Source organism: Saimiri boliviensis, chromosome 3, assembly GCF_048565385.1.
Source record: "Saimiri boliviensis isolate mSaiBol1 chromosome 3, mSaiBol1.pri, whole genome shotgun sequence".
NCBI classification, from domain to species: Eukaryota; Metazoa; Chordata; class Mammalia; order Primates; family Cebidae; genus Saimiri; species Saimiri boliviensis.
The window spans coordinates 29,920,846-29,937,704 of record NC_133451.1 but is presented as its reverse complement, the minus strand read 5'-3'; the positions used below and the strand labels follow the sequence as shown (position 1 = coordinate 29,937,704).

At 33.6% G+C, this 16,859-nt stretch overlaps 1 protein-coding gene across 6 annotated transcripts in view; it reads right to left on the bottom strand.

Moving 5' to 3' along the window:
* Positions 1–16,859, bottom strand: part of PCDH7 (protocadherin 7) — a 416,910-nt gene that overhangs the window by 199,725 nt on the left and 200,326 nt on the right. The window contains exon 3 of one of the 6 annotated variants that reach the window (XM_074395982.1): positions 6,779–6,815. The exons of 4 other annotated variants lie outside the window; for them this stretch is intronic. In XM_074395982.1, the coding sequence (XP_074252083.1) occupies positions 6,787–6,815 (29 nt within the window). In that variant the 3' untranslated portion in view covers positions 6,779–6,786. Of the gene's footprint in view, positions 1–6,778; positions 12,997–16,859 lie in introns of those variants that run through there. One more of the 6 variants, XM_074395981.1, reaches the window with a different exon arrangement.

Genomic DNA, 16,859 nt, shown 5'->3' with positions numbered 1-16,859 from the left:
ACTGATAGTAAAGGTTATATCTACATAGACAGATTTTTAACTCCACCTAGCTACATACCCAGGTTTTACAAAGGGTTGTCTGAATAGCTAAATTTAAATATTAGATGGAAAATTTTGCCTCATTCTCTGGTCTCATGTATATGTGCATGTATGTGAGGTCGGGTTACGGAGTATTCAACATAGAATGATAACTTTTATATTTCCATTTTTTATTTTGTGTTTTCCATCAACAGTAGAATAAAATAAAATAATCTTATTCAACCATTCATCACTAAAAGCCCAATTTGCTTACAGATTCTTCTTTGAAATTTCTTGTCTTCACAACCTGTTACCTCTCCTCTGAGTATCAACTACCATATTCTAACTTTGCCAAGACAAACAACAGTTGTCAATTCTGAGTCAATTTAGCCACATAAATGTAATAATCTGCTCACAATTGGAAACATTCTTTTGTCAAAAATGCTTCAGTCTTGAATAAGATTAGCAGAAGCTACACAAAGCCATTTTGAGTTTACCCAAACGAAAATGAAAACAAAATGGATGATTTCCTCCATAAAGTAGAAATAACTCATTTTGCACTGTTTTCTTATAATTTTAAACTTCAAGGAATGATTATTCACAGACATGTAGAATGGAAGAAAAGTAAAACAGTCTGTTCACCCTATCTACTTGAAATATTTCGCACACTGTTCTTAATGTATTTTAATTTATTTTTAAAATACAAATTGTTCTTTGACAATAAAGCATCCCAGACGCTTACAAAATTTTTTAAAAAATTATTTTCTGCTCACCACATTCATGTACAACTAGAAAGATAAGTAGCATGCTCTAAGTTGGAATTCAGTTTGTACATGAGAGTATCTTTCCAAATACTATCATTTAAATCCTAAGAACTATTTGTTAACTTTGGGCAATGCTATTCCCTCAAAGCATATATCCCATTTCTTTATGTATATGTGCATTCATAATGTTTTATTTCAAGTTAAAAAAATATGGTATACTCTTGAGAAATCTAACAGATGATAAAACTGCAGGAGCGAGGTACATGTGCACGTGTTTTCATACTTCTGCGAAATTGCTGATTTCTTATTTCAATAGCTGTCTGAATTGGTTGAGGATCGTCAAACTTAATAAGCGGCATAAGGGCCTGCTAATATGTGTGAAGGACCTGTTCCTTCTCTTCCCCACCATCTATGCTCTTTTATATCTCAGTTAAGTAATACATTTCCTGGTTGAGAGAAGGGGAAACTTGAGAATAAGCCATATGCCATAAGGATTTCATTGTAAAAACGATGGCTAAGTTTAAGAATACTGTATAAAAAGAAACTAAATCTTTGTCTATATTCTATACATAATACACAAAGAATATTTTTCTACTATGCTAGTGTATTATTTTGGCTTGCAAAAATATAATTCTATAAAATATTAAGAGGCTATAATGTTGGGATTTTTAAAATATCATTGAGCATATATCAATCAATGGAAGTCCATTATAAAAAAAATTCTAAAATGAGGATTTTAAAAAATTAAAATTTTACTGACCAAATACACTGAATTTGTCAATAGAATTTTAATGAAAATCTGTTCAGAACATGTGACGTTAATTTTTTTTTTTAATTCAAGGCACAAGAGCAATCTACTCTTTAAAATGGAGACCAATACTTTTTAAAGCCTAATTCTTGGGATATACAGAAAGAGGCTAAACGTATTTCAGTGTTACTACATTTTCAGGCTATTGGTATAACCCTGGGTTTCTTTTGCCTATCACATCATTACTCTTCAATCTGGAGTAATCATTGGTCTCAGATTCTAGGCATGTGCTCATCAACTTTGACCTGTTTTTCCTCTAATTTGAATCCAGTTTAACTTCCTACTCTTAATTGATCTTCCATTTCTTGCCAATAAAATAAACAGGTAAGGAAATACATCCAAAGCAGTCCCTGTACATGAAATGCTATCTTCTGTGGGACAGCAATTACTTCTATAATAAATACTTATTGCAAGTTTTCCTATATCAAATTTAGATTTGTAAAGCCAGGCCATGCATGATTTGAAGTGCCAAAGGCATAATTCTAAAGTGATTCCTGCTTTTGAGATCTCGTGGTATAACAGCATTCATTTTTACTAGGCATTATAGGAATTTTCTCAAATGTGTATATTAAATTCCTTTATAGAGACAGTTGTGTTTGTACAAGCCATAAATTTGACAAATCATCAGACATATAACTTTCATTCTCACATTTATATTACCAAATATTTTATGGAGCAATTTTCTTAGTCATGGCAGTGAGATTGTTCAATGATATAAATAAATAAATAAATATGATTTCAACGTAAAACCCTTAACTCTAAAGGAAAATAACTATGCTGGAGTCTCAGAAGAATACAATTCACTATTAAAGAGAATTTGGTTATCAGTAGGGTCTATCTTGGATTGCATCCATGAAAGTTTATTACCAGTAGTATCAGAAGGACTTTATTACAGCAAGCAATACAGAAGCCAAGGATAGAATTATGGCTGAGTTCCAGTGCTGAGAGAAAGTACAAGAAAAGCCTAATATACCACAATACTGAAATGATTATTATAAATAACAGGCACATTTACATCAGATTATCATAAGTTTTCAACAGAAACTTAAAATACCAACTGTCAGCATCAGTCTCAGGGCATGGGATTTCTTGCTGAGACCTGCTATTGTGCACTGACAGTGACAGGTCTAAGTGCTTCCAGGGATTTTCAGGCTTGCATTAAAAAACAATATCCCTTGTATGGAAAATTAGCACTTCAGGTGTAAACGACATTTCAAAATGATGAAATACTTGATCAGTCCACTGAAATAATCTTGAAAGAATATTTTAAAATACTTTAATCTATTTGTATATTTTTAACTTCATGTTGTAAAAATGTAAGGACACACCTTACTCTGGAGGGCAAAAAGGCATTAGAAGGCAATTAGGAACTACAACCTTAAGTTCACCTTACAGGGTTTCTCATCAGTATTTTACTTAAAAGATTATGTTACATTCCAGGTTGGCACGTTAAGTAATAAGAGAAAATGACCCAAATTTTAAGGCAAATGTGCTGCAAATTTTCTTGTGGCCATTTATTAAAGCTTACTTTATTATAAAAAATTATTTAATTTTATAAGACAAAAATATCTCAATATATTAAGAGACTGTCAAGTTTGCAATGTATGAAACAATTGATTTTAATTTAATAGAACATTTCCAAACTAAAATCTTTCTGAAAATATAATTTATTACTCAAATTATTTCTTTTTTTTTTTTTTGAGACGGAGTTTCACTCTTATTACCCAGGCTGGAGTGCAATGGCGCGATCTCGGCTCACCGCAACCTCCGCCTCCTGGGTTCAGGCAATTCTCCTGCCTCAGCCTCCTGAGTAGCTGGGATTACAGGCACGCGCCACCACGCCCAGCTAATTTTTTGTGTTTTTAGTAGAGACGGGGTTTCACCACGTTGACCTGGATGGTCTCGATCTCTCGACCTTGTGATCCACCCACCTCGGCCTCCCAAAGTGCTGGGATTATAGGCGTGATACTCAAATTATTTCTAAGGGTGCTGAAACCTACTTGGCCTAGCCTGTCAAGACTGGTGTATGTACGTGTGTGTGTGTGTGTGTTCTTCCCCAGTGAGCAGTGCCAACTCTTCCTAAAATTTGTTCACAGATTTCAGAATGCGTATCCAAAATATACAGTCACTGGGAAGTCAAATTCTCTACATGTTGATCCAGAAGATAAAATATTTGTCCTAAAATTTGTTTAGGAATGCGTATCACATACAAGTAGATAGTTCATAAAGTCCAATCAATAAGGAGACTAGCTGAAGTGTGAAAATATTAAAATGAATCCTTTAGCTCTTGGGAATCAATGGCAGTAAACTTCGTTTAGAAAGAATGTGTGTCTGAGCAATAACGTGTAGCAATATTTCTCAAGCTGCTAAAATGAAAAGAGCTCAGAGGCAGACATCTCTCCATGTAGCTATATTACATTTTCTGTTCTTTTTTTCCCCCTATTGCTACAAGAGAAGTGTCCTAACCACTTCAGAAATGTCCTGCCGTCTTGCCAAGAAGGAAATGAAAGTCCTACCACTGATAGTAAAACATATATGATAATTACAAAGGAGCAGAATTGGCAGATGGGGACTGAAAGTTGCTTAATGATGAGGTCAATTATTAGCAAACTACGTATGCCAGCTTCTCAGTAGAAACAGATATTTTTACTTAATTATACTTTGAAATATGCATCATCTTTTCTGCATGTGTGTTCCTAAATAAATGACACGGTTCCATATGTCAAATAAAAATCCCATGATAACCTAATATTAGGATAAGAAATTTCCAATATTTTAAATCTTAGCTCCAGTTGAGACACTGATCCACTTTTGTAAGGTATGTCCTTCCTGACCACAAAAAGATTTAATGAGACTATACTTGAGAACAAGAAAATCTGAAAATGTGTTGTGTACATAATACTTCTGTCATGCCGGTAATTTCAAAATTATTTTCTATTTTATTTTAATTTGTCATTGTATCCAAGGAAGTTTCTCATTTGTAAGCAAGTCTGAGCAAGTTCAATAATTTAGGTCAATTGGCATGCATAATTAAAATAAATATTCCCCAGGGAGGTGGGAGGAGGGATTTCGACTTGTGCTGCAGTTAAAAATATTTGTGACCAAGACCCAAAAGAGCTAAGATATTTTCTAATTGAACTACATATTATAAAAATTATATTATTTAAAATGCATTATCTAGCAGTTTTAAAAGTGGTGATATGGACATGGAAATACTTTCCTATATTTATCCAGCAGAGAAGAAAATTTGAAAGAAAAATCTGAATTACATATTTAGCTAAAGTTTTTTGCTTATTTTGAAATTTTCAACATTACTGAGAATATTAGAAGTATTAAATAAACTAACATCTTTTTACTGCTTTCTTTACTGAATGGTTTGCATAATTAAAAAGTTAATTGCTTCGTTTCCACAATCTTTGGGAGTCATGGGACCAATTCCAAAATTAAGCTCTTCATGCAATATTTTCTTATGCCTCTTCCCATTGAGATAAGCATCCTCCCTACCATGGCATAAGAATACAATGCAGGTGTGTGTCTGTGTGTTTGCGTGTTTTGAAAGAACGCAATTTGAAAGAAATACCAATGAATTACAGTTAAAAGTGGTATAATTTTCAAGTTTAACCACAAATAAAGCATCTGGTATTGATTCTCTTGCCTTATTTTTGGTATATTTCTTTAAGTGGCTCATGATACTGAACCTATTATTCTGCTTTTCTGAAACAGACAAATGAAAGCAACACCTCCCCCACCAAAATCTATTAGGCTCTTTCTTAATTTAGTGATGTGAATACTTGACTACCTGGGAATAATCCAAGTCATCAACATTTGTGTCAAAGCTACAATTTACAGTGACTCTTGATAATAAAATAAATATTGCTTTATGCAGAAAACACAAAAAATGCATTGGGTTTTATAAGACGCAAATAAAAAGAGAAATTATCTGAAAGACAGATAGAGCAAAGATTATTGCCTGCTTTGGATAATGAGGCAACAAAAGGATAAAGGATTTGCTTAAAACTAAGCAATAAATCAGTGCTTCTATCAAATATAAAATAAAAACTAAATGTTTTTCTACTTAAATAAGTTTTTAAAATATAAATAATTATAATGGGTAAAATAGGTTTTTGTAAGCTCTGACTGCAATAATGCAAATATAGCTCTTTGGAGTTAATAGCAGCAAATAATAAATAATAATGGTTATGTATTAAACACTAAGAGTTATCAGGTGTTAACTACAATTTTCCATATTTTATTCTCACTTTCATCATCTATAGAATGCTGGTAATATTACATTGCTCATAGTGATTCTATAAAGCAAATGATTATGAAGAACGCTCAGGTAAACACCAATGTACTATAAAAGAATTAATTTACTAATTCAATTATTCCTTGCTCTATTTATCTTTTCCTTTTACATATGTAATAAGGATACTATTTCATCATTCTAGTAAATATTTTTTGATGGATAGGTTATCCGTTTTATGTTGTTCCTTTTTAGAGCTTCTTTCATTTTACGTGTATGTATAACAGGGAGTGAATACAAACATCATCATAATTCATTTATCTCTGACATCCTGATGCCTTAGTGCCTTTAGATTACTTCAGCCTTTTATGATTGAACTGTATTATAATTGGGGTGTTTTGCTCTGTGCTCCGAAAATTATCTCAAATATTCCATAAAAGTTGATTTCTACATTTATAAATTTATTTGGCTTAATTAGCAGTTTAAATGGAGATGTGAATATGGGCTATGAAATGGTGCCTAATTGGCAGATTCTATCCACACTCCGTGATCAGTGATAATCTTTACAAGCCTTTTCTCACTGTTCTGAATACTTGAGAGTTGTCTGTAATCTCAGCCTTTTTGGAACTCTGCTACTGCTCACTGAATGATGTTTAAAAATGACTTGATGAATATCTCTGTGAGTTACTGGTTTCTGTCATTTGCTATTCCTTAACAACAAATCCAGGAAAATATATGCAGGTTTTTTAAAGACAGAGCCATTTATCTTGCAGAAAATAGATGTGATACTATTAATGTTTTTTTTTTTTTTTCTCTGTGGTTTTCATAGAATTCTGTTTGTTATAAATACTGGAACTTGTTCATGGTAGTTAGAGACCCATGTACTCTTAGCTTAGAGAATTGGAAACCAATAGGGAATTCAAAAGGGGCCAAGAAATGACTTACCTTTACAGCTAAATATAAGTGAGGCCAGTGCACATTTCTGCAGGTAAGAAAATAATCATGCATTTAATAAATATTATGAACATTGCAAGTTGGAGTTAATGTCGAAAAAGACTATTGTAGAACTAGTTACCAGAATTTTAAGGTATCTATAAATAAATAAATAAAGTAAAGTAATACTTCAGCATACTTTTAATAATGCAAACTTCCAAAAAATATATGTTCAACTGCACATAATAACCCTTTGAGGTAGATTAGGTAGTTATTATCAAAATTATTGTTTCCATTGTATAAGTGTAGGAGGTATTACGTGAATTCACCCAGGTTCCCTTCCTGGAAATATGATGATCTTGAATTAGAACCCCAAATATCTGGCTCCAATTCTTGGCAAACGTATTATATGATAGATTGCAATATAGTAGAATTGTTACATTTAAAAAGGACTTTTTGAAACTGAAAATTTATGAAATAGAGTCTTCTAGAAGGTATCCCAAAGGAAAAGAGAAGCTTGATAGTCAAAAATGACTCAAATATAACGACTCTTGGTAGAGAATCTGAATTATTTAATCTCCCAAAAGTCATAGATAAGGTATTATAAAGAAGAAAGTGCATGAGCTGGAAAGTTTAGCAAATGCAAAGGAATAGATTATTAGAATGAAGAAATAAAGAAAAAAAAAATGAAACCCAAGAGTTGATTTGTGGAACAGTCCTCTAATTCTCCTTCAGAAATGAAATGGCAGAGAAACTGAGAATTTTCATTAAGGTAAAGAAGAGTCATACTTTCTCTGCTATTTTCAAAAAACTTCAGAAAAAGTTTAAGACGCTAAATAATCAAGTCAGAAGTCCTGTACTGTGTGCTCTAAAATAAAATGTAGTTACTTAAACACACACACATACACACACACACACACACACACACACACACACACACACACACGGGGATCTCTAAACCCATGGACAATTGATAGAAGTAATTTAATTGCTACTTGATCTTGGGGACATAGATAATACTCAGACATGGGCAGCAAAAGAAAAAGCATACAGGCTTTATGTCACAAAGGACGATGAAAGCAGTCTGGGGCTGAAATAGGCAAGAATTAGATTTTTAGATCTTCATTATTCTGGGAGAAAGAGATGGACCAATGTTGTCCAGGAAACTAGAAATGCCTCTCAAAATTGAAGTCTCAAAGAACTAGTGAAGGTGAATACAGCTGATCACACTGAATAAAGGGCAGTAAGCTTACAGGGAAAAACTGATAAAATATGGTTCCCTGTGAACACATTGCTTCCAGTCACCTATTGAAAGATTATGGATGGGTAGACTGCTTCAACCACAGTGAAGGAAAATTATAAGGACTGGGCACTAAAACTCTGTTTCCTCATGTATTCATATAATTAAAGATTGAGCTTGTGTTAGGTGAGAGTTACCTGAGAACTATGAGCATTTAATTAATGATTTTTCAAACTACGTATAAATCTGGGAATTGTTTCTTATGCACACAGCTCTGAGTGTGAAGCATCACCTACACAAGAGTAACTGCAGGTAACTGCCAGGTAAGCAACTAAAAAATTGATAGACAATTGGTGAATGTTTAGAGAGTGCAAAGACACCTTACAGAATGGACCAGAAGCAAAGAGAAAAATGAAGTCTGCTTATATAATCAGGCCTAAAACTAATACTGAAAAAAAATCCTTTCTATATTTTAAGAAAGAAAATGCAAAATCCTTAATGGATGGCCTAAAGACAGGAGAAAACAAATAGCAACAACAAGCGTGAGCTGGAGACACAACATCGTGGTTAGTAGCCAGTACTGAAAGAAGCACTGAATCTAGGGAGCAAAAGCAATGTGTTTTTCAGGTGACCTCAAAGACAGATTTTGTTTCTGCAGGCCTCATCATTCCTCAGTGTGTGGATTAAGAAACTGCTCGTCTGATTCTATCCTCTTTAGGCAACATTTTAAGAGCTACACTGACTCCTTGGATTTCCTTAAAGAAAGGATATTGCTTTGAGGAGGAGGCAGGGACTTTCTTATCTACTGAATGGGAAAGTCTCCTGTTCTAAATTCAATAAACCGATATTCCAGTTTGACATTAGGATCTTGTAATATTGTTGAGACTTGGTTATCATGCTTGGCTCTGTACGATTCTGAGGCACCGATAAAATGGTGTTTTATAGATCTAGAAAGCAATTTACAGATATCATCCGGAGGCCGCTTTATGTGACAAGAGGTGGCTACCTAATCAGCCAGGTATGTAAATGTCACATATCGCATTTACATACATTCTATTTAATGTTTTAGGACAATGAGGAGTGCACACAGAAGTCAAAAAATGGACATTACTAGAGATTGTCCATGAAACAAATATACATATGAGCGATTAAATGGGAGCTGCATTTTTTGCTTGGAAATTATTTTGTAGCAATTGGTTAGATTATCTTGAACTGGAAGACTTTTTATCAATATGGTCCTTATACATACTTCTTAGAAAGCAACAATGAACTCAGAGAAATAACAAATTTATGTGACATTGCTGGTTTTATTTTTTTAGGTTAAAAACAACATTAAAAGTGACATCCTCCTGACATATCATTATTAATAAGACTTTTCATATAATATTTTTAGAAAAATTTCTTTCCTTAGATGTTACACTAGCTGTGTTAGGCATCAGTGACATGACATGTCTGTGATGTTATGCAAACATAAAATGGACTGGAATTAGTCCTTTTACCATACAATTGGAATTTATTTCTCATTCAGATTCTATTTCCATGATTTCTGTTTTGAAGCACACCTAGAGTATTACTAACAATTGATAGAACTATTACAATGTCAAGAATCTTAAAATTACAAAATAATTTTTTATGATGACCAGAAATGTTATACATTATTAGATCTCACCGTAAATGTAATTAGTGACACATTCTTTTAATTTCAAGTAAGTAAAATGGCCAAATGATTGCATAGTATAAAATAAAATATAAAAGCGATACTAGAGGACAAAACTAATTTAATGAATTAGGGTATATCTTTCACGAAAAGAAAAGGAAAGCTATTGTGCAGAAACATCACACTCTATAGTACTTTCAGAAAATTTTGTAAAAAAAAAAATAAATCCTGAAAAATAGAAGCATAAGGCAATTAGAAATTCATTAAGATGGATATCAAAAGATGTCACCATGCCCCTGCCTCTGATAATGATGTCACATGGACTTGGTGACCTGAGAAAGAAATTCTCAAGTATGTTCTTAATTATATTTTATGGTTTCCAGTTTTCTGAGTTGTCTCAATTCTGTTAAATCTGTATCAGCAACATTGGGCCCCTATTTAGTACACATAACTTTAATTCAACTTTTTTTTTTTTTCTTTTGGACACCTATATGTAAAGGATAATTTCAGAAGTACCCTGCAGTGGTCGCCAAGGCACAGGTCCTATCTTTAAGCAGTTTGCAGTATAGTGGGGAAGAGGGGGAAGAGGAGTGGTAAAAACACAAACTATCTTCCCATACAAATGTCCTACTTCTCTTCATTAACCAATATCTGCATGACCCCACACGTCGACTTCTTCATCTTCAGCTCTGCAGGACTAGATATTTAATAGCTACTACTTTCCCAAGGCGAACTTCTTCCTGTATCCTGTATTTTGTTTGTTTGCTTCTATTTTTACTTTGTTTGTGTTTTGTGTTTTTAGGGACAGGGCCTCAGTCTGTCACTCAGGCTGGAGTGCACTGGCACAGTAATAGTTCACTGCAGCCTGGAACTTCCGGGCACAAGCCCTCCTCTTGCATCAACCTCCTAAGTGGCTAGAACTACGGTCATGTGCCATCACATCTGGTTAATTTTTAAACGTTTTTTTGTAGAGACAGGATCTCGCTATGTTACCCAGGCTAGTCTGGAACTCATGGGTACAAGCAATCCACCCACCTCAGCCTCCCTAAATGCTGCAATTACAGGCACGAGCCATCTTACCCAGCCTGCTTTTGTTTTTCATATATTTCTCAGTCACACTCACTGGATCTTACTTACCCCTATTCTCTTATATTTCATTACTTTTTAACATTCTGTTCAGATAACATCTCTTAACTGGTGCCATATATTTAAATCATAGTTTGATCTATTCCCAAGAATTTAGCATTGCCAGTGTTCTAATGACTCCTGAAGCTACATTCTTCTGCTTATCTATACTCACAATTTCAGATCTATATCCTGTTAAATATCACTTGCATTTTTCAAAGATACCTTAAATACAGCATGTTTTAAGCAGAATCAGTCCCATGAAAATGTGTTGCTCTTTCCACTTTTCCTAGATTGGCAAATAGCACCACTTTTTCCCCACCCTCTCAGGTAGGTATCCTTGGTATCTCTCACTGTTCTCCATAACCTTATCCATATTTCTGCTTATCAAATTCCTACTTTCCTACCCCTGAAAGCATGGATATGATTTTTTATAACCCCTACTCATATCGTCCTCTACCTCTTGCAGCATTTAATCGATCTCTCCTTATGGTGCCTCTCATGCCTTGACTGTTAAATATCTAATCTGTACAAGCCATTCTTTAAACATTTAGCAAACAGAGCCTGTGTCATTCACCTCAGAGTCCTTCATACAAATTTGCATAAAGCAAATGCTCAACAAACGGTCATTGACTTTTACTCAGTGGATTCTTATAATAGGCTACATTCCCTGTTCACTATATACAATTTCAGCTATAGCTGCTATGACTTTTGGCTACAAATGTTGCCTTGGTGAAATGTGGCCTCATAAGGAACTGAAACAATGGGGACAATTCAGCATTGGGCACTAGAGCTCAGAGGAATGCAACCTCAGAAATGCCTATCACTTTCAGATCATATATGGCCTCTTAACTACTTCATTAATGTAGATGCTGAGCATTGCAGAGAAGAAATAAAATCATGAAATACAGACTGTCAAGCAGAAATAAGACTGAAAGTTTTTAAATAGCTGAGTACTATTCTATTGTCTGTTTACTCCCAAATCATACCACTAATCAGAGATTTTATTTAAATGTATAGTACCAAAATTTTATTTCCTTTAAGATTATCATATTTTAGTAGTTGAAACTCTGTTCTAGAGGAGGCATTTACATTTGCATGCATTTCAGATATTTTCTCATTCTTATAATGAACTTACAATTATATTTTCTGGGTAATAATGGGAAGGCATACATGATAATGAGACTTAATGCCAAAAAAATCTACTTGCATAAATTAAGAAAAATTTACCAGAGACAAGATTTAAAAACAAAGCAACCTACTCTCTATATTTCTGGATGAAGGGATTGTAATATAAATACCTGTATGCCTAACTTGAATCTTGAATTAACAATTACAAAAACAGTTTGCAACCGCCACAAAATAAATGAGTTTTTTTTTTTTTTAAATAAAGGTAATGTAATCCAATCTATTCTATTCTAATGTAATTTAATCATCTATTTAATTTGAGTAATACAACTGGTTTTCTGAAAAGAAATATCAATAACATCAAAAGATTATTTACAGGTTCTTATTAAGTTTAAAATGCCTTATTTACAGCACACACATTTTTAGTAATTATCCATGTTTATAATGAGAGAGAAAAGGAGGACATAAAATTAATCTATTTTTAGTTTAGATCTGGATTTAGCTTCTGCCACCAATTTCATTAATGCTAAATTTTAGAGTTTTTGCACTTATTTGTGTTTAATATTTAAAAAAATGAAAAAAGGAAAAAGGACGACATTAAAGGGGGAACAGTAACTTGATCAGAGAAAACAAAACAAATAATCTGAGCTTATTTGGCTTCAAATGAAGCCTCCAAGCCAATATAATAATTGTTTTTAAATATATCAAAGATGAGTAGATAAAGGGAGAGGATGTGTGGGAAAAAACATTTGAAGGTCTTTTTCCTGTTTAAAATTTCATGTATAAAATAAAACTTTTTAAAACATGCTTTTATAATTGTTTCTTCCGTATAATTTTCCTTCCCTCCCCTGTATCTCACAGCACTCTGAACTTCTCTAATGCACTTACCATTTTCTTCATTATACTTAATTTAAGTGATCAAGGTTGTAGCTCCCAAACACAAAAACTTCCATCTTAAAGGCAGAGATTCTTTCTCATCTCCTTAAATTTCCTCAAAAAGCCTTGGTCATATTTTATTTTCAGTATTGGTTTGTTGAATCAAAATGAATAAGCAGAGCTTTGACACTATATATTTGGCCCCTGAAAGGAGAGAAACCTATTGTTTTACTTTGCTTTATTTGCACGGCAAAAAATACTCATTAAACCTTTAAGAGAAGAGGTAGGAATGCAGAGTGTTTTACCTTAGAAGAGGAATATTGAGATAAAATGGTTTGTCAGTAAGTGCGCTAACCTCCCTCCGAGATTGAGTACTAACTTTCTGGGTGGGGTGGCTCATGTCTATAACCCTAGCACTTGGGGAGAGGCCAAGACAGGTGGATCACTTGATTCCATGAGTTTGAGATCAGCCTTGGTAACATAGTGAGACTTTGTCTCAACAAAAAATTAAGAAAATTACAGGCATGGTGGTGAGTGCCTGTAATCTCAGCTACTTAGTAGGCTAAGGTGGAAGAATTGCTTGCACCTGGGAGGTCCAGGCTGCAGTGAGCCAAGAATGTGACACGGCACTCCACCCAGGGCCACAGAGCAAAACCCTACATCCAAAAAAAAAAAAAAAAAAAAAAGAAAAAAGGACTACTATACTTAAATACACTTAAACAGTCAACACCCAGAGTTCCTTTAACAAATAGAAGATGCTTGAGACTGCTATGGTTTAGCAGCACAATTTTTTTTTAATACATAAATCCAGCATTAACATCAACATCCAGATTTCCTTTACCAAACATATACAGAGAGATTATATATAATCTATAAGCAAAACGTATATAATCTATAAGCAAAAAACAACATCAACATCTATATTATATATAATCTATATAATAATATAACCTATATCTAATATAGATTATAGATAATCTATACTAGATATTATATATATATAATTATAATAATATATATAATCTATACCTGATATAGATGATATATAATCTATAAGCAAAAAGAATTCAGAGGAAAGACTGAGATAATACCTTAACTCAATAAGGAACTAAACAATCAAATGCATTATCAACAAGTGCTGAAATTCACACAAGCAAATGCTTTGGGAGTCTGGAGGCAACAAAACCACTAACTGACCTCCAAAGTCACTTTGAGATTTGATGAGCGCTTCTTCCCTCCCCAAATGTCATAAGGGTTCAGCAAAGTGATCTAGCTTAAAAGGACCAAATTAGAATAAAAAGGGTAATATGGCCACACATTTTATCAGAGTTAATTATTAATATTGAGATTAGAAAAGAAAGGACTGAGAATCTGGTAAGAATACTAATTGGACATTATTTTCAGCTCATTTTCCCTGTTAATGTGAATAATTTGCAGCAGTTAAAGGGAAATGTACACCTGAAGAATAATGCATTCAACTAGAACACTTAAAAAAAAGAGAGAAGAATGTAGAGAGATCATAATGACATAGCCCTACCTTGAATAACACAGAACACAAAAGAGTGGGTTGACTTGATGCCAAGAGATAGAAGACTTCCTTCCCCTCATTTTAGGTCCTTGCTATACTTATAAATCACTATTCATGAGGACTATCCTATGGTATTCCACACACACACACACAAACAAAAAACTAACTGGAAAATATTTAAGGTGAGAATATAATTTATACTGATAATTTAACAATGCTAAATTTGTGAGGTTGAGCATTTTATGAAGTCCTCATGATTAAGTCATTGTATTATATCAAATCTACCTAAAGTTAATAATAATCCCAACTATTTATTACTTTTATTTAAATAATAATGGTAAAACATTTTATCAATTAATATAGTGAAATTACAATTCATCACTTATTTATAAATTATTACATATTATTGTCTCATTTAGTTTCTTCTGCAATCCTATGATTTGCAGTTGAACAAAGTGAAGCTAAGAGGGGTTAGAAAAGAATACTCCTTGCAGGAGGTAAAGCCAGATTCAAATGGATGTCATCAGATTTTAAAACTTGTTTTGTAAACCAGTAGATTCTACTCACAGCATTGCCAATTCTTCTCTAGGACAGTACCTTCTTTAGATTCTTTTAGATTGTACTGCTCATTTTGCTAGACAACTGAGAAGCCCCTAAACGACACATTTTAATTAGTTGAGATCTGGCTGAGAGACAGTCTCTATAATCCCTCTCTGTATATATTACTATGAAGAAATCAAAATGAATAGCACCCTCCCAAAGTGGTGGCATACAGACGTTTGGGGGATACTTGGGAGGTATAGAGCCATGCCACAATTGACAGGAAAAGTGAAAAAAATGCAGCCTCAGTCAGACACTGGCAACTAGTGTGACACGGAGAAATGCAAAACCCTGAAAATGAATCCTTAGCAAGGTATGTTAGTCTCTTCCTGCAGAAGAAAAAGAAAAAATAAGGTAATAGAGGCATTTGGTTTTGAGGTATTGTATTTTGCTTATGTCATTACAAAATATATGAGGATCTTTGGAAAGATGGCAGAGGCAGCCTTGCTAGAGATGTCTGTTCAATCTACATGAAATCAACACAAACCAATAACTAGACAACTTTGCCTGACAGATGCCGGCTTGAAAACTGGGTAGACAGGAGAAAAGGAGAGAGAGAGAAAAGGTTCTTCATCTCATACAAAGATAAGCATTTAGTCTCTACTCTCAATACCCTTGGCCATATAAAAATGGTGGCTCATTCCCAATGATATTTCATATATACTGCCCTTTACTTCTAAAAGCAATATGAAATGTCCATGGTTTTTCTGTGGCATGTTTTATTCATCAAGGACAAGGTATAAAGCATGTAGAATGAAGAGATGAAGGAAACAGAATCAATAAAACAGTTGAGCTTAACTCATATAAGTGTGAAAAAGTAAGAAAGTTTGGAAAGGGAGAGTTCAAAAATATTCATGTATAAAAGTCAGAAGTTTTTTTTAAAGATCTGAGAAAATCACGAGGCATAAAATGAATTAGGGATTTAGAGTAGCCAAATTTCTAACCTCATTTAACTTCTTAAAAACCTGTTTCATGGATCATCTTCTGTTTTTTTTTTTTTAATTTATTTTTATGGTGTAATATTTAAGACAGTCTACATAAAGTAAAGTATGCATCATTTCCTACCTTTTTTTATCTGTACTCTGACCAAAGTTCACATTGTTAAGTAAGAAAATAAACGTTCTTATTCTATTGTGAAATGCCTTAATCATAATTAATGTATTTCAAGGACATTGTACACAGGGCTTGACCAGATCTACAGATGGCTCTTGCATAATGGGATCTGAAGGAGGCTCCAGAACTATCTCCCACACTGGCCTACTATGGTGTCAACACTCCCACCCACCTGGCCAGAAATCACACCATTGGATTCAGTTCATTCCTTTGCTTTATGTAATAAATGCATTTCCTACTATTAAAATCACTTGCTGTATGAATTGAGAGAAAGGTCCTAGAATCACTACTGTCCTGCCCACATTACCATATATTGTCAAATTCACTCACTATCTCACTATGAGACAAATTTCTCTATTCTTTAGAGTAGAAGACTCAATAAAAATTTAATGTAAGAGAATCACAGATTATTGGACCTTGAACCGAGTAAGATTTCAGAGTTGATTTATTAATTTCCTTAGACAGTGGCCTACCAAATGTTGATGGCAAAACTGAGAATCCAAGCAAGGTGTTTTCTATATCTGAGCTTACTAAACACTAATTATCATAAAGCCTTACATAGCAAAGGCAAACTGGCTTTGCAAAGATAATTTAGAGGGGGCTTTAGAAAGAACAAGTAGACCATGGGGCATGAAGCTAGGGGCCAGGATAGACACAATAGACCCAAATAAATTGTTATATACCACTCCAAGAGACAGTCTGAAGACTACTGCATAATTAAAATAAGAGCAAACTCTTGCACAGTCCATGTTGCTTTGAATGGGATGGTGATTTTAAGCCTAATGTTTTTATCTGAATTATCAATTCATTGCAATATGCATCAATT